The 27,504-nt window shown below is 39.7% G+C and overlaps 1 protein-coding gene across 1 annotated transcript in view; it reads right to left on the reverse strand.

Moving 5' to 3' along the window:
* SPOCK1 (SPARC (osteonectin), cwcv and kazal like domains proteoglycan 1) overlaps positions 1-27,504 on the reverse strand; it is a gene marked incomplete at both ends in the record, with an annotated part of 262,949 nt that overhangs the window by 55,783 nt on the left and 179,662 nt on the right. The window contains 2 exons of the mRNA XM_079542147.1: positions 115-229; positions 26,644-26,776. Of these exons, the coding sequence (XP_079398273.1) occupies positions 115-229; positions 26,644-26,776 (248 nt within the window). The remainder of the gene's footprint in view (positions 1-114; positions 230-26,643; positions 26,777-27,504) is intronic.

The following is a 27,504-nucleotide window of genomic DNA, read 5'->3' on the forward strand; positions in this document are numbered from 1 at the left end:
CAAAAAGTGTTCCACATGAAAACTACCAGTTATAAAAAACCTGTATTATGCTTTTCCTGAGAACACAGCAGGAAACAGCTTAGCTGTTGTCATTTCATCACCAGCTTAACTCACCTGTCTTTTCTGTCTTGTGCTTTGGACCCTCAGGCCCTGGGAGGCACGGGCAGGGCCCTTCGCATCGAGCTGTGATGGTTTTGCCAGAAGTACACGCATAAAATTCCAACTTGCACTGAAATCATAAAAAAAAAGCAAGAATATGTTTTGAATTAGGACAAGATATAAAAGCAGCAGCTGTGGATTAAATGAGAAATTGCATCTAGCCATAACAGCGTTGGACAGATTGCAAAACTTCAATCTCTATTGAAAATGCCATTGTTTTTATGGTCACAGATAGCAACAATAATAGCTACTTCCTATGCAGTCTTTTTGCATGACATTTCTAAAATGTGCATCATAAAGTGTTATTATTCCCTGTTTAAACGTATGGAACCTGCAGCACAGCAACTCCTGTCAACTCCTTTCAGGTCACTGAGAGATCAGTGGCAGAGATGGGAAAGAAATACAAACCTTCAGAATCCCAGCTGCTTCCTATCCTGCATCACCTTGCTTGAGGTATGAGCTCTTCAAAGGGGTTGTTTCACTTATCACCTGTATATTGTTAGTACTAATACCAAATTTTTTGGCCTTTCAGGATCTGTGAACACCAACTTTTGCTGAGAACAGTGCCCAGGCCTGGTAGCACCCACAGAACGACACCAACCCTCGCAACAGTGAGAATTAAAAGAAACCAACTTGAATTCAAAGAAAATGCTTCACTGAGAGATGCAGACACTTGAGGATGAGACTGGTCCTTCCATGTCTGCTGCTCTCAATGAGGATGAAATTCTAAGCGACTCCAACCAGTAATTATAAGCTGCCATAACTGTTTACAGCACCGTCCCTAGAATCAACTGTTCATTATTCAACCAACTCCAGAAATACAGGAGAACTGTAAAACAACCAAAGACTGAAAATTAAACTAGAATCATAGATGTTACAAGAGACCTCCAGGATCATCAAGGCCAACTGTCAGCCCATTACCACCATACCCACCCACAGAGGAATGCAGTACACTTCCCTATATTTGCATATTATTGCTGGTTCCTCTCCCTTCCCTAAAACCTCAGCAGATGGGATTTACAGCACTGCATCCAGACCATTTAGGACAGCAGGACATGTGCAGTATTGGACAAATGAGACAATTCAGAAGAATTAATATTGCAGGAGCGTGCTAGTTAAAAAGCCCTGATTTATAGCACTCTGGCTATTCACAGTCTTTGCTGTTTGCATTACGTACATTTTAGTGCTGACTTTTCTCTAAGAGCATTGTGCCTGTGTGGCTGTCCTCTTTGCAGTTACTGCCTCAAGGATACTTTCCCCAGCTTGAGCCCAGCAGCATGATCGCTGGAGACCAGACTAATGTACTAATACAGCAGAGAACAAGAGGACAGCACACAGAAGCAGAAAAAGAAACATGCCAAGCATTCTCTTTGGCTGGATACCTACTGAACTCAATTCAATCCCATTTTCTTTTTTTTTCCCCCTTCTTCAAGTACTGATTTTAACACAACAGAGCCTGAGGGCTTTTAATAGAGGAGGGAGCAGTGCCTACAGCCCTGAGGCTGCACTGCTCCCTGCAGAGACTGCCTCCTGCCAGGGGAAATTGGGAATGCTGGCCTGCAAAATCCTTTGATAAGTCCGAGTTTTATTATAGATTAATTCTTTTCCACTGAAAATTAGATCAGCATGCTCACACAGTATGACACCGCGTGTTTTCAAATGTAAAGCTTCTTAAAGGGCTGAGGGACACATCCCACAGGACCATGGCATTACTTCGATGAGGTTGCAGTGGGCAACCAGAGCTCTTACAGCAAGAGCCACTGAACAGAATCACAGCATCATCTGCTTTATTTTGGTACACTGGAAGCCAAGAGAAGAGAACAGGATGTTGTTACAAGATAAATGCCTCCTGCTTCGAAAATACTGCAAATGTCTTGGCTTCGCCTCTGTTTATTTTTGTTAAAGGGGCTCATCTTTGCCCAAGCTTTAATCTAGCAGCAGGAGCCCATTATCCTCTGCCTACATCCTATTCTGTTGACATTATCTCCCAGCCATTCTGAACTTCAATGCACCCTGGTGGCTGCATGCTCTGTGTGATGTTCTGCCCTTCCAATTTAGGAAGAGCACAGACACAAACATGTGCAAGCTTAGCTTGCACTTTACTTATATTCCTAGCAGTTCCTGCAAGAAATAAGTACTTATTTTTCATCTGTCTGCCCCGTAAGCACATTTGCTTAATCTATGCTGTTTGCACAGCACACACACACAACAGAAAGCAGATCAGAAGGAAAGGAGACCAGAAGAAAGGAGAACGCTCTCTGCGTGCACAGTTCTGAAGATGACAACTTTTTCTGCAGCACATTCTGATAGTCAGTGTATTATTGAGAACACAGCCATAAATCGTCCTGCAGCTGGAGTTGATGATTTAATCCCTTACAGAACATCAATTAGTTACATACTTTATTATGCATAATAAATGTAAATTATGTATCTAAGCACTTGCAATTATACTTTAAACACCACCTTTAAGATGCTAAGGCCTATTGCAAGCTCATTATCATATGTAGTTAAGAAAAAAAGAGCTTTACACTCAGAAACAGCAAGGCAGGTTTCTCCTCATCCTTAGGACTGATAAAAACAGCTACCAAAAAACTCAAAGCCAAGCTCCAAGCATCAACAAACCCAAAGGAAAAACCCACCCTGCCCTGATTATAAAGGGCAAGCTCCCTGATCTGAACATGCAGGGTAAGTGTGAGACCTGAGCTTCAAAGTCACGATGGTGCAGCCACATGGGTATACTGTTTTGCTTATGTTTAACCCCACACTGCATACCCATCTTTTTGGAATGTTCCTTTGTGTATTTATTGATGGAACTGGTCTGGTAGGCCAGTGCTGGGGAAAGAAGATGAAAGAACTCCAAAGTTTTGAGTATATTCGAATAACAACTGATTACTTTCCAACACAGAATCACCTTATATAACTATCTTCTCCTTTCCCAAAGAAAAACATGGAAAAACTGTACTTTTCACATTTACTGAAATAATCCATGTCGGAACAGCTCATGTGAATAGCTTCACATTGGATTTAATGACATTACTTAACCAAAATTAGTGATAGTCAGAGAGGGAATGGCCACAGAAAACACCTAATGGAGTATCAATGAAGTTTTCAGACTACTCTGGTGCTGGACCAACAGTACAGAAGGAGACTCTTAGCTTTCTTCAAAACACAGGAACTACACTTCCAAAAACAAAACTCCCTCATTCCTCTTACAGCCCTCCTCTCCTTTTCTCACACGCACACACAAAATACAAGGTATAGGACAGGACACTGACAAGTGACCCAACCCATCATGGACTTCAAAGCCAAATGGATGCTATGAGCTTTGCAAACACACACATGGAGCTCCCTGCAGTGATCCTACATACAAATCATTAGGAGCAGTCCCACAGTTTAGGGCTCATCCTTCTGATTCTAGGATCCAGCCTGATGTGGTATAAATGGATCTGACTTAATCTCTGCAGAGTGTGCCAAGCTTTACGTTTCTCTGCTACCTCCCTGGTGCTTGAACTGCATTTATTTACTATGAACCCCAAGGCCCACATAAACATCTCTAAACTATTTTACTGCAAATGGAAAAGCAGCTCTGTTATTTGTTGCTAAACACATATGGATATCAATAAAATATATGAGGGGAGAAACAGTTGAACATATTCATGGAAAATTCATAAATTAATTTATTCAACTAAGATGAGGGAAATTATAGCAGAGAGTGTTTTGGCTAAAGTGTTCCCCTGAGAGCTGACTACTCGTATAATGATTCCCTCTTTATTGTCAGTGAATCTAAAGCAATGTGTTTTGCATAAGCATTCACATCTGAGGGAGAAAGAAAATAGCTACATAAAATTTATTCCCAGCTATTTTATTCTTGCCTGTCAGTCTCCATCCTGTGGTCCCCGCTGGAGGAGAATCTGGGTATTTCTTTATGATGCAATAAAACAACGTATCTGTCTCTCTTTATACTGGCTTTTAAGCTTTGGCAGCCAGGTTTGGATCTAACCTGCACATAAGTGATATTGCCAAATAAGTTTCTGTGGTCCTTTACGCAAGGGTGTATATTTGACTAATGAACACCTGCACAGACAGTTTAGTGCAACCATCAGACCACATTAATACCTTGAAGAGCTTTGCTTCACGACACAAGGAACTCGACTATTTGCTTAAAATGCAGCAGCAGAGGGGTGAAGCAGGGGACAGCAATGCTGAGGCAGGCAGGCAGCTGCTGGGCACAGGGAGCTGGCATGAAGCAGCACAACAAACTGTGCCTAGCACTGAGCAATGTGCCCCTCCATGCCCTGCTGTGTGGCCAGGATGGAGACTGACAGCTCCCTCTGCCACGACAAAGCTGTGTATTTCATCACCATGATTTTAATTACAGTGCACTCAGGGTAAATGCAATGAGACTGTAGCTCTGAGGGCACTGTTTAGCAGGAATGTAGATGCAGCTGCAAGTTTCAGGGTCATATATATATACAGATATATCTCTATCGCTCTGGAATATATTACGTGGCTAAGGTTGCTGCTGGTTGTAGGAACACAGAACTGAGAAGCAGAGTGCTTTGCTCAGCTCAGCACCCCAAATACCACAGAGGAAGATGAGAGAGAACACTGTGCTCAGCAGAGGATCTGAGACTCTGATTTGATCATAACATAAAAAAGTTCTAACACAAAACCTACCATTTCCAATTTCTTGTAGTTATGCTGATAAAGGAGAAAATGTTAACTTCTAAACTTATACTGCTTCTGTCATTAACTGAAGTGTGAATTAAAAAAGGAGAGAAGAGATATAAGCATATTTTCTTTGCTGCAAGCAACCAGCAGACAATATACATAATGGAGATAAACTCCTGCGCCATCTCTTCCTCAAAAGACAGACAAGATTGGAATAGGAGGTTAAATTTTATAGGATACTAATTAAAATGTAAAAAAATGTTAAAACCTGAAATATTACATCTTCTGAATAGCAGCAGTTTTAAAACCATATTGCTGAGCAGTGCTCTCACTTGGAAGGCCCTGCAGCTTCGTACATTTCCACTGAGAATTATTTCCATGCTGTGTTTGTTTTACGGTGCATCTTTTGTTCACTCACAATACAACGCTTCCAAACTTCACGTACAAAAGCTCATTATTTTCTACCTTATCTTTCACCTGCCATCAGCAGAAGCTAAACCTTTCCAAAATTACAGCATATGTATTTTTTTTAAAATCTAGGTTTTCTTTGTATCTGTAGTTTCTCTTACCTATCTGTCTTAGCAGGTAATTAGAATCTATTGGAATTCAGACACCTATTTGAGAGGGGCTGTTTGTTTACATGCTTTAGAGCAGTGTTTGCCATTGCTTCCTTAGCTAGGGGCTCTTATCGCTATTTGCTTCACAAGCCTCTACTTCTCGTTCCCATCATGAAGAAACAATTACTGTATTCAGAGCACCTTAGTCCAAGAGACTTATTTTACTAAGAAAAGAATCAAAACAACATGGGATAATAACAAGTTCAGTATCTTTTCTTCAGCTGCTAAGAGGAGACACACTACGATACACAGCCATTGCATCCTGCTGAACACATGCAATTAATGGGAATCCTGCACACTTCTAGGTTCTGTGAAGCCCAGAATCCCCAAACCAGCTGCCTAGCTGGCAAGGCAGCAAAGTCAGCCATATGTATTCAGGTTTGTAAACTAACACCAGCATCCTCACACATCTCTCCAATTCATGACAGTGGTCCTGAAGCACCTTTCCCCCACCAATCTGTAGGAAGAGTAAGCTTGCTGCTGCATGTACTCTGCGCTCCAGCTGCTACTGTCATAAAGGGGAAGATGGAAAAATCCCCAATAATTTGTTTTCTGTTACAAGAGTTACCAGGCTAACACACAGTGGCTTGCCTTTGCAATAAAAGCCATACAAAGTATCTTAATTAGGAGCTCTGTGCTCCTTATTAGAACACATCTGCTATTAACAGGAGATACACATGTATGTCAGTGGTGGAATAAACTCTAATTAACACAAACAACCCGTTGTGTAAATATACACTGAATCATTTTTAAAACATACGCTAGCTGCAGACCTTTAAGGAGTTGTTATGGATCATTGGCTCAGAAATCCTAATTTCTGCAAGAAACAACACGAACCTCACTGTATCTCAGGTAAACTGCAAATATTTGACGAGGTTTCCCATTGCACACTTGCTGACAGGTTGGTGGTTCATAACCTGCTGGTAAAAGAGAATAGGCTCCAGCTGTGAGGTCACAAAGAAAGAGCCAAGGTTCCCAGGTATAGACATTAATCAGGTTGAGGAAATTGATGCAGCTGAATATAGTAAAGCCAAAAGGTCACATGAAGCAAAGTTTGGAGGACCACAAATTGCTCCATGCTCCACAGCTCTGCAGTCCTGCAGATCTATGGAGGGAGAGATGCAGGTCTTTGCCCTCGGGTAAAATTAACCACAGAGCAGAAGGAAAGTGAGACCTGGGCAACCTTTAAATACCACTCTAAGTCAGGAGGTCACATCATTCGTAGTGCCAACTGCAGGTGCTCTAAGCACAAGGCTCGGTCCCTAAAATCATGCTTGTCAATTTTAAGACTATGAAATGTAACATTTAAAGTTGGCTTTCTTTTTTTCTTTCAAGTTCCAGTCATTGGCAATCAGTTGCAAGTTTTCACTTCCTACAGCGTTAAGTGTAAGCAACTGACTACCAACTCCTGCGTAACCAGAAAGACAGAAGGGTCATCTTCTAGGAGGAGACATTTTTCCCCATCTACAGCTTCAGAAAACATTTGAGTTGCAAAAGGCAGCTCTCATGTAATTAAATATGGCATTAATTTCGTATTTTGTGGCCTCTCACTATAATTAGAAATGGCTTAAACTTGAATCAGCAGAAGAGCAGAAGGCACCTCCTGGTTTTTTATCAATTAAAGTCAAAGATTTGTTTTAGAACACAATGAGCCTGACTGCCAACGCACACAGGGTCAGTGCAGGGTGAGCTCTGCACCTGAGAGGAGTTCATGCTCTTCTTTGCTTTCAAATCAGTGCACCAGAGATCCCTAAAAGAGACTCAGGACTGCTCGCACAACCTTCAGTGTGAAGGACTCCCATGCAGAGGCCAACTGAGCTCTATCCCTGAACTGCCATCAACACAATTCTAAAGGACAATTTGGCTGACCTTCCATACTTGTAATTGGACTCACGGTAGCCAAAAGCATTGCATTTAAATGCTATTCTGCTGGTTAAAACTATCCAAGGGAGAAACTACAGACTTGGACAACACATTTCCCAAACTGACACATGAAGACTCAGACCTATTTCAGTGTTTGAATGGCAGGGCTGCAAACCAAGGAAATTATGTACTACTGCAAAGCACCCTCGCAGACAGAAAACAATCAGCTAATTTGGAGACTTCTGGACAGACCACGAGGGCCAAAATTCTGTTCTGATACAAAACAAATTGCCCTGAGAAACAGCTAGCAAATCAGCTCAATGTGAACTAAGAATCTTAAAAATGCAGTAAATAGCATCAGCTAGATAGGGTATGTAAGGACACAGCACTGGATAGAAGACATTCAAAGGACCATTTATTACTATAATGCAACAACAAATGATTGCTATTTTGTGAACAAAATAAAATAGTTCTGCACACCAAAATCTAGCACATCATTTAGAAATCAACTTGGTTTTTGCATGGAATTTAGATGCCACTTCTGGAATTATGGAGGTCAAGGAAGGGAAGGCTCAGTTGGCTCACGATGCTGAAAGAACTTCAGGTCCTGCAAGGGACAAGCAGCACTGTGATGGGAAGCAAAAGAGCAAATTCATAAGTGGAAAGATTTGTGCAATGCTGATTTTGACTTTTCCCTCATTAGTTGAAGAGGTTAGCACAAGTTATAAGGCAGATGAAGACAAAGCACCTCTGTCACAATGAACAGCTGAGTCAAAAGAAAAATATCCATTCCCTCTCATCCCTGAGATCTAATACCAGCCTGGGCTAAACCAGTGGATTACTCTGCCTCTCCTCTGCCTTCCTCCTGCTAGCTATCATGCAATGACAACTGCAAGGTATGCATGTGCTTTCCTTCCCTTTCCTTCAGCAAAGCCACCTTCTTAGACTGAAATCCAGACACTTTTGGTGGCTCTTCAGTATCAAGTACCAGGGTCACACCTGCCCTCTGAACACTCTGAAGTGCTTTGGCGATGTTGCAGACATCCATCCATCCAGAAGCAGCTCTGCACCTGACCTTCCCTCTGCAGCAGCCCCGGTGGCTCAGGATGTCTGCAGGATGCTCTGCTGCACAGTCATTCTGTACACCTGCTAATTACTGCTATGGAGATGCTAATTTTTTTAGTCAGGAATATGTGCAAGACTGGAACCTAAATGGAGATGCGGGCAGCACTGTTGGCTAACTTCAACAAATGTATCTTACTGTCCATATTCTATATTCACATATAAAAGTACTTTGTCTTTTCTTCCTGCAGGATTTCCATAATAGCTCACTAATGACAGGCACTTGCTAGCTGTGCATAGCAGTTTGGTTTTTTTTTTGTTTTTGTTTTTGTTTTTTGCTTTCCAGTGTAGTCTGACATCCTAAAGCATGGACTTCAAACTCACTTTTCTACTACTTTTGTTCTCTTATTTCTCTTTACACTTAATATTACTTTTCTCTCTGTGAAATGATTCTCAATTCTAACTCTCCATAATTACAAGCTGAGAGTTCACAGCTAATAGTATTATTCAAAGAAGAAAGAAGCTACTTTTTTTTTTTTTTAATAGACCAAAGCCATCTTAGTTTAAACAAAGAAAATCACAGGAAAACAATTGGAGATTTGGACCAATCAATGCTGCTTGAAGTATACTTGCCATGTAATTGAGATGCATTCTCATTCTGTAGCCATTTAATGATCACATGAGAATGATGATTTGTCATTTTTACTTGCTTCAAATTACTAAAGGCAATTTAATTTCTCTTATGCAGACAATGCATCAGATAACATGAACATAATCAAAAGGTAATGATCTGCAGCTCTATACACACACAGACACTCCAGTTACCAGTTAAACTGCCTACATATGGCAGAGCGAAAGCAATGCAGGACATTCAGACCCCCAGGCACAGGGCTTCCCTGCTCAGACAGTGACATTTTAAACAGAACAGTTTAGCCATACAACTCCATCAATCCAGATTTCAGATAAGGCAACAGTTCATCTACTCAGTCACTCTCATATGTCTGTACCTGGGCAGAAGCAGCAGCAGCCTCAGGTGGTAGTAAAAGGTGGGCAAGTTCCTTAAGGCTTTGCTCAATTAGCATGCTGGCAATATTTTAGTACCTCTAAAGTCTCACAGAGAACACTCTCCATCAATTAGTTAATACAATTGCATCATCTTCAGCACGCATTTGACTCAAAGCAAGGAGTTAAGCAATGGCATTAGGTTGGAGTCTGCAACTGCAAATACACTGCTAAATACTTAAGATATATGATGCATTTGATGGTGGTATTCTGAGTAGATACGTACAGGCTGATAATAGTTCAGAAATACATTTCCTACATTTTCATCTTCCCTTTGAAGTATTTCTACAAATAAGTCAAAGAAAAGTTGCTACTGCATCACTTTGGCTCCTGAAGTACCGGTGAATCAGTCTCAAGCCTTTACAGCATGCATGCTCAGTTCTCACACGATGTATCATCTTCTAAGCAAACATTGACCTTCTCTTCTCATGTGCAAAGACAATCTGGTTTTTTTTCTGATCACTATTAACAAATTCCAACAGACCAAGACTCCCCCAGAGGAGTTACCACACTCCTTTCCAGTTAAATCTATCAGGTTCAGTAGTTCACAGCAGACTTGTTCAGGTTTCAACAACCATGATATGACCCTTGCAGCATCCATGCTTTGTTACTGGATGTTCAAAATGTTTAGTATTGACTAAACTTTCAGATCTGAAAATTTATGTTGCTTTATAAATGGAGTAAATCTGAGGTTTAAGTACTAATGCAAAATAAGCAGCATTCTGCAATGCCGCTTCTGTCTGCTTTCAGAATAGGAAAAAAATTAAGTCCTAAGAACAACAATCTATTTTTAATTGACTTCTCAGAATTTCCATTCTGTGAAAGAAAAAAAAAAAACAACAAATACAAAGTAAAAGCCCCAATGGTGAAAAGCGCTGAAACAAAACATTTGGCAGTTACTAGCAAAGAAGCTTAGGGAATATAACTCTGAACATAGCAACCAATGAAGAGTAAGCTGGCTTCAGCTTTGAAGTCAAAGCTTTCAGCAATGCTTCTGGTTTCTAAAGACGACAACAGAAACAACAAAAAAATTAAAAGAAATAAAAGCAAACCCCAGGCCTAGTTTGCTGCTCAGTGAATGGACTCACTGTGAAAGACATCCATGCAAAGAAAGCAGAATTAGTTTGTTTGCTCAGAAATCAAGTAACCACAGCTAATCCTTTTGCAGTATTATCCTATTTTGGCCTTTAATAAATCTGCTTTAAATTAAAGATGTGCCCAAGCCAGAAAAAACCACCTCCTTTGATGTTTTAAATGGCTCAGTGTTTGCTGCTTAAAGCTCAAAACGTGAATTCCAGAACTAGAAAAATTAGTTATTTTCCAGTGCTAAGAGGCAGACACCTCTCCTAAAGTTCCCAGGATTTATAACTTTCAAGCAAGCCTTAGCACATCCTCTGCTCAAACAAAGAGGGTAAGGATTCTGGAGTCTAATACCCCACAGAGCAGTTCTCCAGAAGCAGCTAAAAGTCCCCATCCAGCAGCACCTCTCACATCACCTGGATACCGGAACGAGGAATTTTACTTCTTATTTAAGTGGAGGCACGAAGAAAACTAAATTTATGCAAATAATATTATTCTTTAAGCTAGTAATTAGCTATAAGCAATGACAAATTCTCATTCCACCTTCCTGTCAAGAGGACAGCTTTTAACAATTGAACTTTGGCAGATGATTCATAATGCAAATAAGGGATTTTTTCCAACCATTTCAACTTTGCCTGCAGTAGGAAAGAGTTCAATAATACCAGCTGTATACATCAAACATCCAAACAAAGTGATCAGGCCATCCCTAAGGCACAGGTAACTGCCACAAGAGACACAGGAGTGCAGCTAATTGAGGGCTTTTTAAGCTCCAGCCATCATATGCCAATTTGATTTGGCAGCCAAAACTGTGATTCTAATCAAGTTAGAAAAGGAGCCCTGTGATTACCATCATCAAGAATGTCAGCTTTCTCCCCAAGAAAAAAAAAAAAAACCAGTATTTGCAATCCCTATTTATTGCTAATTTCTCTTAAAGAGTTCTCTAGCTAAATGCAAAAGAGTTCATTGCATAGGGCAATCAGCCACATAAAGTTCAAGAACAGAAAATGACTGAAACTCAGTTGTGTTACACTGGGATGTTCCTCCAAGAAAATTCTCACAGCCTTCAAGAAGCCTGGAATGATGGGGAATTTTCTTTCTTCAGATGAAGGGGTCTGTAGACATCATGGATAAGTGCAAGAATGCAATGTGCCTCATTGAGCTTTGGCTCCTCAGCCTGTATGATTCCACTGGCTCAGAGGTAGCAATGGGAGGAAGCCATAAGGCACAGCAGCCACTGACACCAGGATGTGGCCATGACACCTGCCTTCCCTTCTCTCAGCTGTAACACATCAATCCTACAGAGCCTGAATCAAGCCAATCTAAGAATCCTTTTAACTTTGGAGTAAACAGGACAGAAAACCCATCTCGAACATTTCTGGTGACTTAACTCAGCCCAATGGGAACCTGCCTTCTGGGTCCTACTGCGCTATGAATTGACAGACAGTAGTGAATAAGACTGAAGGGTGGTACTGCTGAAAAGAATTTCAACTTTTAATTATATATTTGCTGTGGAACAAAACAAATACTTCCATTTCAGACAAGCTGAATAACAACTTACTCTGATCTCTTGTAGCTTTCACCTGGAGCAGTACACACTATTTCCTTCCTTGCATTCTTCTGAATTCTCATTAACCTTTTTGTCAAGGTTGCATTAAACATGTCTTGTTAATTCACCATGTTCTTCGAGAAATCTGACATGGAAATGACAAATGCTTATCTGAAAAAACACTTCTGGTTTAATGAAGTGCATAACAAGGAACACAAAATTCTAGTTTATGACACAGGGTGAATTTGAGCTTTATTACTTCAGTGAGTTCAGCACCAAGAGCTGCTCAAGCATCTGTCCTTAAGGGAGAAGAAGAAAAGGTCAAGGATCCTGGAGAGACTAGAAGGCTTCAAGGGCTTCTCCCAGAGTTGGAGCATTTCTTCTGTTCCAACGTGGTACTCTAAACTATGTGCACCTTCTAAATAAAAGCCTTTTACAGTTAACATACACTGCCCTTACTCTCACACTTTCCATAGGCCAAGGCACTGAATTTCTGAAACAACATCTCTTACCTTGAGGACATTCCTAGCAAGTAGTCACAAGGTAATGCAATGTATGAACTTTCATATTTAGGTAGGTTTTTTTTTTTTGTGAGAAACATTTCTATCTTGCATAAACACCAGGCAGTTAACAAAGCATTTGTTAGTTCTCAAAAAAAGATCCCAGAGCAGTTTAATTGACTGGTATTGATGTACTACAGCTATCCCATTAAATATATTCTGAAAAATATTCAGTAAGACAATTATGCAATGAAATTAGCATTTATATGGTTCCTTTCATCTACAAAGGAGCCCAAGTCCCATGTATTTATGAGTACAAATAATACCACAGCTGAAGTGCAGCCAATTCTACAGCAAAAATATCAAACACTGTACCAGCACATTACATGATGTGTTGTATGAAGATATTTAAAAGGCAGACAGATGACAATACCCAATTATCCAGATTAGAGTACTTAAGAGTACTGAACACACACTAATACAGGGGCTGACTTTTATTTACCTGCTCAGTACAGGTAAGCCTTCTGATAATATGTTTGCTTTTCTTACATACCTTCCTTGGCCAAGCAAAGTAATTCATGGACAACACATTGGATGCCCACAGACCACCTGTCAGAAATCATTGCTTGCTTTATAAAAAAGAAAATCAACCAACACAGCAGTCCTTCAGGATCTCACTGGTTCCGACTACATAAACTGGTATGAAGCAAGTCTCATCCTTGTACCTTGGGATGCAGACTTTTTATTGGCTTAGCCTTGAACTGAAAAAGATTGAGTAGATTTAATTCAGAAAAACTGGTGTCTCTTAGCAGGAAAGAAATTATTTCAAGTTGGAAAAGCCTATGACCAATGAGTTCTGTAAAAACAAAGACAAACCCAAAAAAACCCTCCTAAAACCAAACAGCAGCAAAGATAGAGCTCTGTGGCCTATACTTGCAATAGCTTAAAAAATAGTAAGAGTTGTTCACTTATTTCTAACAGCTGAAGATAATAGGGCACAGCAGCCGGTCAAAACACTCTTCAGTTTTTCTCCAATAAGCCACCTTAAAACTAAGTGTGCTCATATGATTTTCTTAATGTAAAACTGCAGAAGCTGTTATACAGTCTGGACAGTAATACAGCAGCAGAATTAGAAATTTTATTAATATATTCACTGCCTCCAGAGGGCCAGTGTTTCGTAAGGCTTGTGACACAGACATTATTTTCTAAGGTAAATCCATCAAGAATTGGTAAGACTTATTAGTAAAACTGAGATGTTATCTCCCAAAGAACTCCCAGACTCCAAAGGTTAGAAGTGTTTTCCTGAAATATGTACAGTGACCTCATAAATATTAATAGACCCTTCAAAACTGGAAAACACCACCAATTCCAGCCTACCTGTAACACTGCAGAATTGACCAAAACACAATACAAGAACATTCCTCCAACAACTTACGCCCATAGAAGCTAGGATAAAAACATAGTTTAGAAGTCATACTGCCATGCCTCAAAAGTCCATAAAGAATTCCTGGGGAACACATTTACACTCCATAACAGATTCAGCCTAGTGAGATGAGTTTAGTTTTCCTAGAACATGCTACAGCTCAAGAATCATAAAATTCACTTAGATAATAAACCAGTTTTTTTTTTTAATTGCATCAGATAACCAATCATATCCCACCAATCTTCATATTTCTATCAGCAAGAGATCTGTGGGTTTTTCCCCCCTGTGATTCCCTTTATAAAAGCTACTTTACAGAAAAACAGGAAAGCTTTCCTGTTGTATATCCTGTGCATTTTGTTGACCAGCCAGTTACCCAATCATTGCTACGTGCATTTTCCCATTTGCCACTGATGCAAATGTTGCATTTCTTCCACACGAATGCTTGGAGCAGTTTACTTGGCTGCAGTGCTCCAGACAAAAACCCCTTCCCACTCACAGATCTGAGACATCTCCTCAGAAGAACACACGAGTTGCCCTTCTAAACAGCAGTACATCACCTTTGCTGCACTCTCTAATAATACTGTAAAGCATTCAGTGATGACTGTGATTTTGGAAACAGTTTATAGAATACTTCAGTATTAAGCCTCGAATCCATTTTTTGCAGTTGAAAAAGAGCTATTTGAGGTTTTACCACAACAGTACCCAAATTGTCCAGAGGATGTCACTTTTGAAATGCAAAGAATCGAGGTACATTTGCCCAAGCCCTGGCTTTCTGATTGAAGCTCCAGGCACAGCTAGCCACTGCTCAGAGGGAGGCTGGAAAATTGGGTCCTCCAGGCAGCATTGGCTGAATACCACAACAGCTCCAAATAGTTCAACAGACACTACAACACCTTTTTTTCACCTGGATTTGGGCTACAGATTAATCTGTCCCAATTGCCCCTGACAAGACTGCTTGTCTAGTGAAGCCTTCAGCCTGTACTTTGGACTAGCACCATGCCCTAGCCAAGACCTTCAAAACATTCACAACACAAGCTGTCAGGAGTGCTACATTCCCTTGTCACTTTCTAAGTATGACTGATTAGCTAAGATCAAGGCTAAACTCAGCCACAGCAAGGGCATCTAACATGAATTATACAGCTGGCTTTCCTTCCTAGTCTCACAGCTACTCTAAGGAATGTGCTTTCCCTGCATATATTTCTATTTTTTATATCCACACCATATTCAATTCTATCAGCAATTTCCCAGAGCTGACTAGGAAAGAAGTGACTGTCCGTGTGGAGGAAGAACAAGGTCTAGAGAACGCCAGATATTGGGAGGTGGTAAGAGTGCCCTCCAGGACACAGCCCAAAGCTGAAGGTGTGAAACGAGAGAGCCAGAGATGAACAACAAGCAAAAAAATCCAGACAGCACCCTCAGCAGGGAAAAGACAATGCCTCAAACGTAGCAAATAAAGCAGTAAATCCCAGAGAGTAATCTGCCACCCTGAAAGCACAGCACATATGCAATCTTAAGAGTTTTTTGCCCAAGGGAAGGAGATACTGGAGTTTCAGTGTCAGCTCACGTCTCAGGCTCTCTTCTAAAGATATCTTTAAGTTGGTCACTCAATTTACTGGTAAGCTATAAGATTTGATAATACAGTAAAGCTGCCCAGTACTTTTCCTCTGAAAAAGAATTAGATGATAACATTTCAGACGCTGATGTTCTGCATATGACTCATGTCAACGTACAGATAATCAGCGATAATGAAGAGAGATTTTCCCTTATCTGTTTCTACAGAAATTTATAAAGTTCACTACAGACGGTTATTTAGAAATGGTCAGGCTCATTCAAAGCGTCCTCATTCTGCAAGTTCTATGTAGACCATGCGGGTTCTCATTCTTCCAGTGGTGGCAAAGTTTATGGTAGTAAATCAGGAGAAAAACATGAAATAAAACTACTTGAAATTTAATTTTGCCATTATTTCCATTTTCATCAAATTCTAGCACAGATAGAACGAAGAAAAAAAAGTAACTTTCCATTGAGTGCCCACTAATGGAAGGTTTGTAAGTTAAGCTAATAGAGGAGTAGTATGAAGCATCCCCATCTAGCCCCAGTATTAAGCATCAACATCTATACAACCTCTATCAAACTTGAACAGCATTTGCATATGAAGACTCAAAAGGTTGACTGCATCTCCCTTTTTGGAGAACTGTAAGATTTCACTACACCTCGGGTGCATACATGAAACCTCAATCCATGTGTGTCTGATAAGAGTTATTGGATGAAATGAGCAGAATTAGACCAGCAGGTAAAACTAACTTTCCATTCAATGCATGCTGCATGCAAACAAGAGCGTTGAGAGATCCCCTGCCACCACACAAAATGGTGCTACCTACAGAATCACAAGCCTTCACACTACTCTTTCACAACCCTATTCAGCTTTGGATGGACCATGTTCTTTGCCTCCAACATCATCTTCTGGGTAAGCTGCTTCATGGTAGTCAAAAGCTATGTCAGAGAGCCTGCCAGTGACCTAATTCAGCTTGAAAATAAAACATCAGGCGTATCAGATAAGCATTCAAACTAAACAGAAGATTTAGAACATGCTTTCAGATTTAAGGAAAAGTGTAGTCTTTAAATTACTGCTCTGAAATTTACTGGCTTAAAATGAAAGACCCCATGGCATCCCATCAAAGAGTTACATAACTCAAAAGTGTTTTCTTTGCTCAGTGTTGCCTGTGCAAGATATATTTAAGCAATAAAGCACACTTCCAATACTAACTCTCCTATACAGGCGCTGTGATGACAGATTTCAGTTTCGAAAATAGTGATGTCTCTGTACAGGCTAGCATTCCTCTTCCATTTTCATTAGAGGCTTCTTTTTTTTTCTAGGTGTTTTCTACCATTTATTTGTTCATTTGAACTGGAAGGCTTTTGATACTAACTTCAGAGGATTCTGGCCATGATGAACATCCTATGATCACAGGTCTGGTATCCTACACAAACACACCATATTCCCAGCTAATGCAGTGCATCAGCTGAAACAGCTTCTCACTTCAGTCTCCCTGCAATTTAAATTGGCTACGTATGATCAGTAAACATCTTCAATCTTTCAAGCTTCTGACTGTAACTTACAGCATTTAGCCCCCTGGGCAGCAGGTGCCTCTCACCTCTTAAAAATATTAAACAAGACCAGAATTGGGATTTCTGGCAAGAAGTTTCCATTTGTGTGAAAGGCAAGATATTCCTGGAATAACTTGTTAATGGATTTTTGATCCATGCCTTGATCTACAGAGATCTTTTAGTACTTTGTCTACCCTAATTTGTGCTTAAAACACATTTTCCCCTTCCACCAGTACCTCCACAATCCCCAGTAAGAACACCTGCAAATGAAATTACTTTGCACTTTTCACAGAATTTGGCTTTATTACTTCAGATATCCTGTTTGAAGTTTATTAATTGTCTAAGTGTTGCTTTTTCCTTGCAATGATGTCGTTTCCATAGATAATTAACTCCATTGACTAATTCTATTTGTTTCTCTTAGAGAACATTATTTCTGAGGCAGCCGAGAGAAGTAATAACAATTTATGCCATTTTTGTGACCTTTCATTTACAGCTCTATTCTAGCTAGGTCAAAATAAAAAGGTTACCCATAAAAACAGAGAGGCTCTTGATTAGAATCTGTGTCAAGATGTCTTGAAAAGGATTACTGATGCATTGAATCTTAATCAAAGGGTGAACATGAAGTGTGCTTTAAGCCACATCTAAACAGGAGTAAAGGTTTGGACAATTTTTACATTTCCTTTTAATGTCCTTTTATTTCACTGGAATCATATCTCATTCCCATGTGCAATTGCTAGCTATTAAAGGACCACCTCTAGCCTCAGCTTTATCTTTGGGTTTTATCACAACTACACTGATACTGGAAGATAAAATTATGCCACAAATATTGCAAACTGGTGACAACCAGATATTGCAAACCCATTCACAGCCGTAAGGGGAGCATGTAGAAGCCATGCAAAGCATCGTGTTGATCCTTCCCTTTGCCTGGTAAAAACTGGTGGAAGTAACGGGGCAAAGACACTGGAAATAGGAATTATGGGAGCCAGTATTTCACATGTTACAGTGGGGTTGCAGGGCAATTTTCAAGAACCACGAGTGCACAGCCACAGACAGACAAGGACAGGACAAAAGTAATTCCCTGCCTGAGTCCCACCAGCGGGACCAGTCCATCCATGCAGTGCTCAGGTGTGCTTGGATGTGAGTGGTGGAAGGGATGGGATCAAACAGAGGACTTGCATGGTGCTGCCATGCACTGCCCCAGGACATGAGATCCAACAGCAGAAGTCCTGCAGGACAAGCCCTGGGAGGTGGGCAGAACCCACACATTAGAACAGCATCCTACCAATATTTTCTTGTCTTCCCTATCCTGCACAGAAATTGGATGAGAAAGCTTGTGTAACAGCCCGTGCCATCCCTCCTCTGAAAGCCTCTACTTCTCTATTATTAATCCCTTGCATTTCAGAACTCACTCTCATTAATGAAATGCAAATGAAGAGAAAGCTCTGTCTAGACACTGACTGAAGAAAAGCATCTCCATTCAACTTCTGAAGTATTTAAAAGGCTTTTTACCTTTCAGTGTTACCCAAGGAAACTCTTCTTTAAAAGACATTTCAGCACTCTCTCTCCCCCTCAAATAGCTCATTTTTTAAAACTCTTTTTTGACCTGAGAATGCAGGTGTTTAAAAGTCTTTTCAGATGCCTGCTCTATCAGTCTGCAGAAATTCCAACTGAGGTCACACAACCAGCATTACTGAAATCTAAACTAGGAAGCTTCCCTTTCTCCTTTATTTCCCCACCTGCTCATTATAATCTACAGGAAAAAAAGTGAATAACAGCTATCTAGACTTAAAGTGACCCATTTCACATTCTTTTCTCCATTTGAACAAGTAACAACAATGGAAGACAAAAGATTGTATTAACAGGAAAATACCCTCCACTGCCACACGTTTGGAACAAAATACATCTTTTTCCCTAAGCACAGGAAAAATCAATACGAAGTATGCTTAGACCAAAGGCTGCTTTTACTAGGATTACACTGCAATACCAAGTAGAGGCATCTTGTATTTCTGACAAACCGTGATCCTCTCTCCCTACATATTTATTCACAGAAGCAACACATTAAAATGAAAGAAGGAGAAATAGGTATCATTGGAAAACCGTCTAAGTTACATGGAAATAAGAATTAATGCATATAACTACAAAGAGCTTAAATTATTTTCACTGCTTTTGTCTATTAAGTTTGTCACTGATGAACAGCAGGTGAAAGTCAACCAGTTAAGCTCTCCATCTCTTTTTTATTCCAGGGAAGAAATCTCTCAGTGGACCAGAGGAGCCTGCTTGTATCATCTAATTAACAATGACTGCATGTCCAGTATGTAGAAATTATCCTGCAAGCAATGGAACTACAGCAGTCTACTTTCTCCTGCAAATTTGTCCCTTACATCTTCCCACTCACACTGTAACAGCATCCCCACTTTCCTCTCTCTCCCACAGACTCTAACCCAAAGCCACCTACTCCCCACCCACCTCCCAAGCCCTCTGCAGTTGATCACAGCAATGCTCACAGGGTCATCTCCAAACCCTAAACTCCTTCCTGCCATTTCCTGGGGATAATATCAACTCAATTTCTTTTTCACACCAACTATACTTAATATGATATGTTTATTTTAGGCATTACTGTTTCAAACCCAGTTTATTTGTACATCTAAACACCACAGAACTCCCAAATATGAGAAACGCATTCACTTGTGCACTTCATGCCACACTGACAACACGTTGAGTAACATCAGCCTCGAGATGCACTTTCTGGTCTATACTAAAGGGGCACATTTGAGTGCGGCGCATAATATAAAGAAAATACACAAAAATCCCATTACTGTTAATGGAGACTATATGCGTTGCACCTCCCACATGCCTTAAAAATGATGCCTCACAGAATCACTTTAAATAACCCATATTCTACACAGCATGAACCTGTTATCTAAAAACTATTCTTTTGCCTGCTCTATTATAAAGGGACAAGAGACAGTTTACAGAGAAAAAGCCTCACAGCTTCAGCCTCCCTGACTTATAAGCCTTTTCTTATTTCTTTTGCATACTAAAAATATATAGCAGTCTGCATCACTCAAATAATCTAATTTTTCCATCCACCTTCATTAACATTGCTGGCTGAAGCCAATTACAAATGCCTTAAGGCTCCTAGCCTCATAAGCATCGTGTGACAGGTCAGATTTTATTGTTTGCTCCATCCATCACTACTGACACAGTAATTCAAAGTACACAAGACAGAGTCTACTTGCTGCTTTCTTCTTTCTCCCTATGCAGCTGCTGCAATTTTAATGTAGAAGCTTATTAAGAAGTACATCGTCTTCTGTCATTCTGTGCTGGCTTCAACCACATATTTAAAAAGAAAAAAGCCCCAAGTTATGTTTTTCCTCTAATTACATCTAATGCTCTCTCCTTTGGGGTTAATGTGCTCAAGCAAGTCATTGCTGGTGATGTGCTTGAGCAACAAATGCATTTTATAGCAGTCTAATGTAATTTGGTAACGAGTATTCAAAAAATGAGAATTCAGCCACAGAACCACCACTACCAGGAAAGACATCTCTGAATGACCTGGAAAACAAACTGAGGTACCTGATTTATAAAACACAAATTATATTGCAACGTCTTCCAGCCTAACAACAGGTACCTAAATTCATTATTCAAGATGTTAATGTGATGCAGTCACATTAAAACATGAGCTGAAGATTAAATTAAAAACATTCCATAAAAGAGTTGTTTTTCCAAGTTTTTGGAATACTGAGCAGCCAACAGCAGGGACATTGTATATAATTCTAATTACTGGCATTAGTTACCTTACTGCTTAAAATAAACACTGCTCATTGCCTTCAGTATAGTAGAGCCATTGAATCATCAAGAAGAAACTCAACAAGATTAACATTAGGTGTTCAGTGAGTTGGCCTCCTTCAACACCAGTCTTTGCTGTGTAAATAAAGTAATCTAACTGACAAACAAGAATCTAGATTAAAAATTTAGCATACTATAAATTCCTCTAACAAAAGCTGGAGATAACTCAATGCTTCATAATGGCTTGGTAAAGAGAATTTAGAATGTGTGACTAAAAAAAATAATGCAAAACACCTCACAGTCGTACACCTTATATTCTTCTGATCTGGAACAAGTGAGATGAGAACATGAGCAGCCACATTATTACATGGCAGTTCTAAATACTAAACTCTAGGATTATTTATAGGTAAGTGAAATTAATATACCCATTCTAAAGATACTTTTAAGTGAATCAATCAAATTGCAATATGTTTAAATGAGTTCCACAAAGCAGCATAGCATGCTCCACAAACGGTGGTTCTTTGGCTTATTTAGAGATTATCCTGTGGGAGCACAGATGAAAGTCAAGGCAACAACAACAAAATCCTGCTCTTCTGCAGCACACACAAAAAGAGGTCTTTCAGTTACCTTACAGAGTCACACAACTGTTATCAGCCATTAGGGAAAATGGACTTGTAAAGAATTTAAGGCAACTGGATGTGAGAGAAGCAGCTTTTTGCCAACTGAAGCTTCATCTCTTCCTCTCACTCAGCGATGGTAAGCATTCATTCAGAAGGTTATTCACTTCGGCACAGGTTCTTATGCTGCACTTCTCAGCATGGTATTTATGTTCCCCTACTGCAGTTACACACGGAGAATGTGTTGTGTCGGTTTTTTTTTTTCTTTAAGAGAATTCAGAAATATTTTTTATAAATTCACTACCAACATGAAAAATTAATTAGTCAATCTTCATGCATTTCTGCAAATGAAAGCTTCCCCCCAACACTGAAGGGATAGCAGCAGTGTCTGAAGGAGCACTGTGCCCTGAGCCACAGCAATTTCTCACTCATTTACAAATACTCTAACCTTGCAGCATGACCAAGTAGACTTTACCCACAAGAACTGCCCAGAGCTCTTTTCCTCTATTTGTTGATTCAGAAGACTGAGGATTATTTCAGCTGTTCTCACAATCCATACTATGCCAGGTGAAAATTTTTGTGAACATGCATATGTATATTCTTGGGATTTAGTTGGAAAGCTGTCTCAGAAGCAGCCACAACACACAGATCAGCAGTTACATAAGCCTGCTTGCTCTGAGTTATGATATGAAACTGATAGAGGATTGTTTGGGATTTTGAGTTTACTATCTGACATCACTAAAAAGCAGACACTTCTCTACCTCAACATAAAACTAAGTGGGATTTGAAAGGAAACTCAGGAATTTGCTCAATCACATGGTTACTTGACACAGAAATGCCTTTGATAATAAGCTAATCAATGACCAGTAGCACAGCTGGAGTGATGAAAAGACCTGTGGTGCTGGAGCACATCGAATCCATCTACGAACAAGCAGTTAAAACTGGGGACAGTAGCTCAGCTTAGATCCCAGAGCAGGATTTTGTTTGCTTATTCATGACAACACATTTGAGTCTACCACTTTCTAACCTTGAGAGGATAACAATATTGATAGCAAATACCTACACCTGTTTTATCTTGACAGTACATGTCACCAAAAGTCTTTTTAAAAGGACAAGCATCACTGTAGCTCACCACACAAAAACTTGGGAATAGAGCTGTGCAGGAGTGATTTGCTGTAGTCTCCCACAAATGCTCAGGACATGGATTTTCCACATCTAATTTGACACCAGGGAAACTCAGACTAAGAGGTGAAGGGATAAATTTTCCAAGTCACAGATGGTGCTTAAATGCCATCTGTGCCTTTCAAAATCCACCCTTGGGTAAGCCCATGAAAGCCATCCCATCCTTCCCCAAGTAAGAATTGAGACCAACTTCATTCCCAATTCTCTGCTTCTACCTTGAAACCATGCTGAGAAAAATATGTAAATAAACAATGGGACGTCCTGGGATAGAGAGCACTTGATCAAACAGCATGGCTCAGTTCATGCTTCAGGCTGAATGAACTTTGCAGCTGCTGCAGGCGCAGTACAATGCTCCATGTTTTACCTTCCAAAGGACAAGGTTTGGTATCTAGGACTTGTTTATGCAGTAACAAGTTCATATCACTTTTGGCTTGAGTCTCGCTGCCCCAGGTCACGGGCAGAGGGAAATCCTATCTTGCTGGGAGTACAGAGTCCAGCTGTGACCTACACAAGGGAATTCCTCACTCAGCTGATGATCAGACAGATTTACTGCTTGCCAAGCCTCTGCTGTGTCTTCCATCAGGAATTGCATTAGCTGTGTTCTCAGAAAGGCTGAGTACCCATCGCATAAAACACAGGCAGTGTAGCCTGTGCAGAAACCACAGCTGAACAGCAGCACACCATGCTTAAGGCATGGATAACCCAGCCAACATTTGGATTACGAAAAATCTGACCATACTGCACTATATTCTCAATGTTCAGACACTACAAGTGCTCATTTATTTTTCTTCTGAATGCAGACTCCTCCTAGTTAAATGCAGCAGCTCTCACAATAAGCACATTTAACTAACAGCAGCTGGTTATTTTGGCCATTATTTTGTCTCCCATTTCAAGATTGCTGGAAAATTATTTCTCTTGCATATCTCTTAATATCAAATTTGTTACCTGATGTTATGACAACAGGAGGTGATTTTTCCATTTTCAAACAAAGGCACGATCACAGATTTAATTAGTTTGCAGTGATTTAATTAAAATTTGCAGAACAACAATGTACCTAATTAGAAGCATAATAATTATACCAATGTACCTTTCATCTTTGAAGGCTACATTAGTCATTGAGGTGGTATGTTTTGTAATTTAAGACCATTCTTATTTTCATTTTCTGATTAGTTAAGTGCAGTCACTGTCATGTTCAGGTAATTGCTTTATTAACTAGCTTAATTAAACTTCCTGTAAAACTGACAGCTACACAGTTATTCTTAATGTGCTGCTGACAAAAACATTAACTAATTACACAGTGCTCTTTACAGAGCTTACTTACCTCACCAGCTTAATCCACTAGTGCCTTAAAGAGCTTTGAACACTGACTACAATATACTGTAGAAATGTTTTGTGTTGTTGAAGCATTAAGCAGAGCTCTTCATACCCAGGAAACAGCAACCACTCTTTACAAGTTTATAAGAGTGCAGAGGGTGCACATTTGTAAGAACACTCAAGCAGGAAGAGGACTCTGAAATCTTAGCCTAATGTAAAGCACTGGTAGTTCAAAATTGACATAAAGCTGATTGAGTTTCTCTAGCACTTCATTCTGCAAGTCCAACAGGCACCAAGACTTATTGGTTCAAATCGTATATGAGGACTGAGGAGCTACAGACCACATCTCCCATCTGCATTCAGTGTTTGCCATATCCAGACATGGAGATATCTGACACAACTTCAGAATCACACCCACCATGGAACACATTTGTTATATGGAAAACAAACCAATAAGAAAAAACAGACCTTGATTCCCTTTAATTTCAGCACTTTACAAAGCTGATAAAATAACCCGGATCAACAACCGAAGCAAGTTTTGAAATGGTTCAGAAACATAAATTTTAATACCTAAATGATGCAGACAATGAAGCAGTACAACTCTCATATATGAAAATAAATCTAAATAGAATTGGTTTTAATAAGGCTTTTTTAAAAAAAAAAAAAAAAAAAAAAGATTTTCAAGAAAATCTGCTATGCTGGTGGATGCCTGAACCCAATGCAGGATGATAGAGTAAGGAATGTGATTCAATTTCATGCTTTTCATCTGCACTATCAGTTGCTGAGTGCCTCTAGAGATGACCAGCAGTAACACCATGTCCCAGGAATGATGTTCAGAAATAAGCCACTGCTGGGTCTGTAACATTTCCCTTGCTGCTGTGGGAATGGCTGTCTTTAAAGAATCCTAATCCCTTTAGTCAATGGGAATAGGCACAGATAGTCCCCTCAATCATTTGTGCTGTAATTAATGTAAGTAAAATGCTTTCTTCTAAAACACCATCTCCAGAGAAAGCACTGGAACAGTGAGACAGCCTGAGGATTAGCAAACAGTGCAAACCAACAGGATGACAACGCCTTTATTATGTGGCTATATAGTCTGTACGACTGGAAGATTTTGCTATCCAGGCAACAGCAACTAAGACATCATTCGGAAGAATAACAATTAAAAATGCATTCTAGGTTCCTTTTCTGGAACTGAACCCTTAATGAAGTTTCTTGAAACTTCTTGAAGTTTCATGAAAAATTGAACAAACCAAACCAGAAGTCCTCCATCTTCCACATGCTTTATCAAATATCATTCTGGATCAGGTTCTGCAGTCTTAATTTTGCTTTAAAGGTCTGAAATTAAACTTCGAAGAAATAGATCTTATGGTAAAAAAAAAAAGTAAAAAAAACAACTGAGATAGTGGCGATGAATGCAAAATGTACAAAAATGATGTAAGCAGGATGACCAGGTACGCATCAAAGGCTATTTACTATAGATTTGCTCATTTTCTATTCTCTAGAGTCCAGAGGTAAAAAGGTGATTTCAAAACAAGCTTAATTTTAATCCCTGATGCCAATTCTGCATTACAAAATAAATACCTGAGAGTATTAAGGAGTAGTTTATTTAACAGGCAACTTAGAATCATTTAATGGACACTGTATGTGCAAGAAAATTTCTGCTGATTTGCTCCTTTGGCTATGCAAATCCTTCAGCCAGAACAGGAAACAGGCTTAAATGAATTAGCTGTGGCAGCATTTTAATATCTGCATCTGTTAGTGGATGAAGTCTCAAGCTGCCCAACTGAGAATGGAGCATAACAGTGCACCACCTTGCCTGTGTCACAGCAGTCAGTTCTCCCCCCTTGATCTTTTAGTTTCCCTGGATATTTCAGAGGCTCTGTTTGGATTTTAAAGGGAAGTTTTACTGACTGCCATTTTACCTTGGATGTAGAAAGAGAAGAACAGTTTAGAGGCACTCCCTAAACATGACTTCCAACGCCTGAAGCACTGTTTATGGAACATGCATCTAAGACATGGAAGGCTTTATTTGATAATAAGAGATCTGGACTGCTGAATGACTGTGAAGACAGTTTCTTTTATTGAATCAAGCCCTAAGGTGCTCATATTTTTAGTATAACAATGAGCCAATTTATCCCTGCTGGGTTATGGGAATTTTCTTTTTTATGGTACCATATACACTGCATCTGGCACACGAGAGTGTTAAAAGATGTAAACAAATTGCTATATGTTAACAACACAGTCTGAGAAACAAATAAAACCAAGGAGAACTGCCCATCACAGAACAATGACACTGCCACGTTGTTTTAACAGTTGAGGACCAAATGTAAAACAAGAAATACCCTGAAACCTTGAGTGAGCAAGACATTTTGGACAAATTTGTTGTGCTGTTGTGTTATTGGAAGCGTTCTACTTCACTAGCAAGAACAAACTATTTTGAGAGACACGAATCATGACAGCCATAAAATCCTGGGTTGTCATTCCAATCTGACGTTTGTCAGATATGTAAGAAAATGTCAATTTATCAGCACTTTTTAAGCAAGAAAGAGCTGAAGCAGACTCTAATTTAACGCTGCCTATTGGCTATAACTATCACATCTTTATATTCCATCCACAGCTAAAAGGTCTGCAAGGCACAAGCAGAACTTACCCTGGTAGTGTATGTATGTCCATCGGAGCCGCAGACAGGGCTGGCATGCACAGTGGGGCATGGCTTGCATTTCACCATGTTAGCTGGTCCAGCCCAGTGCTTCTGAGCTAAGTTCCCTTTCTTTTGTCGAATGCTGTAAAGCAAGAGACATCAGGTTTTTTGAACACGCTTGTGTGAAACAGAAGAATTCTCTGAAGAAAGCACAGCATTCATTTAAAGCAAGTGAATTAAATACAGCTCCTAACAATGCTTCTAAAACACAGCATGTTCTTGCATACAATCTAAAAGTCATAAATTGTTACCCACTATTAGACTAACAGTGCTTGGCAGGTTCATTCTGATAGCATTTTGTTAAACCACACAAGAATTGCTGAAGAAGGCAGCACCTTCATTGAGTTGCCAAATTCAAGCCTGTAACTTATGGCCAGGCAGCTCCACAGATGCCTAACACTTCTCCTCTTCAGGGAACAGACAGTTATTAAAAGCATTATGAAAATAAATTATTGTTAAGGTTGAGTTCAGATTAAAAGCAGGCTGCAGCAATTTGAGAGCAAAATTGCTTCAAAAAAGATTACATTATGGTAATAAAAATTTACAGACAGATAGAAATCAAATAACTTTGTACATGTAGTAGCATTCTTAATATTCCAACTTCTGTACAGCTGCTATGCTCAGACCAATGGCAGTGCCACCAGGAACACCAGAGTGACAGAGAGCATCTTTAGCTACACAAGCATTTGTTCCACAATGAACTTGATTATTACATTAAAAATGAGTATGAAATGACATCTGCTTTGGAAACTTACAGCAAACCACTTGGAATTGATTCTGATTAATGGCTCATTTTCCTATATTAATGAA

Source organism: Tetrao urogallus (genome assembly GCF_951394365.1).
Source record: "Tetrao urogallus genome assembly, chromosome: 14".
Classification (NCBI taxonomy): Eukaryota; Metazoa; Chordata; class Aves; order Galliformes; family Phasianidae; genus Tetrao; species Tetrao urogallus.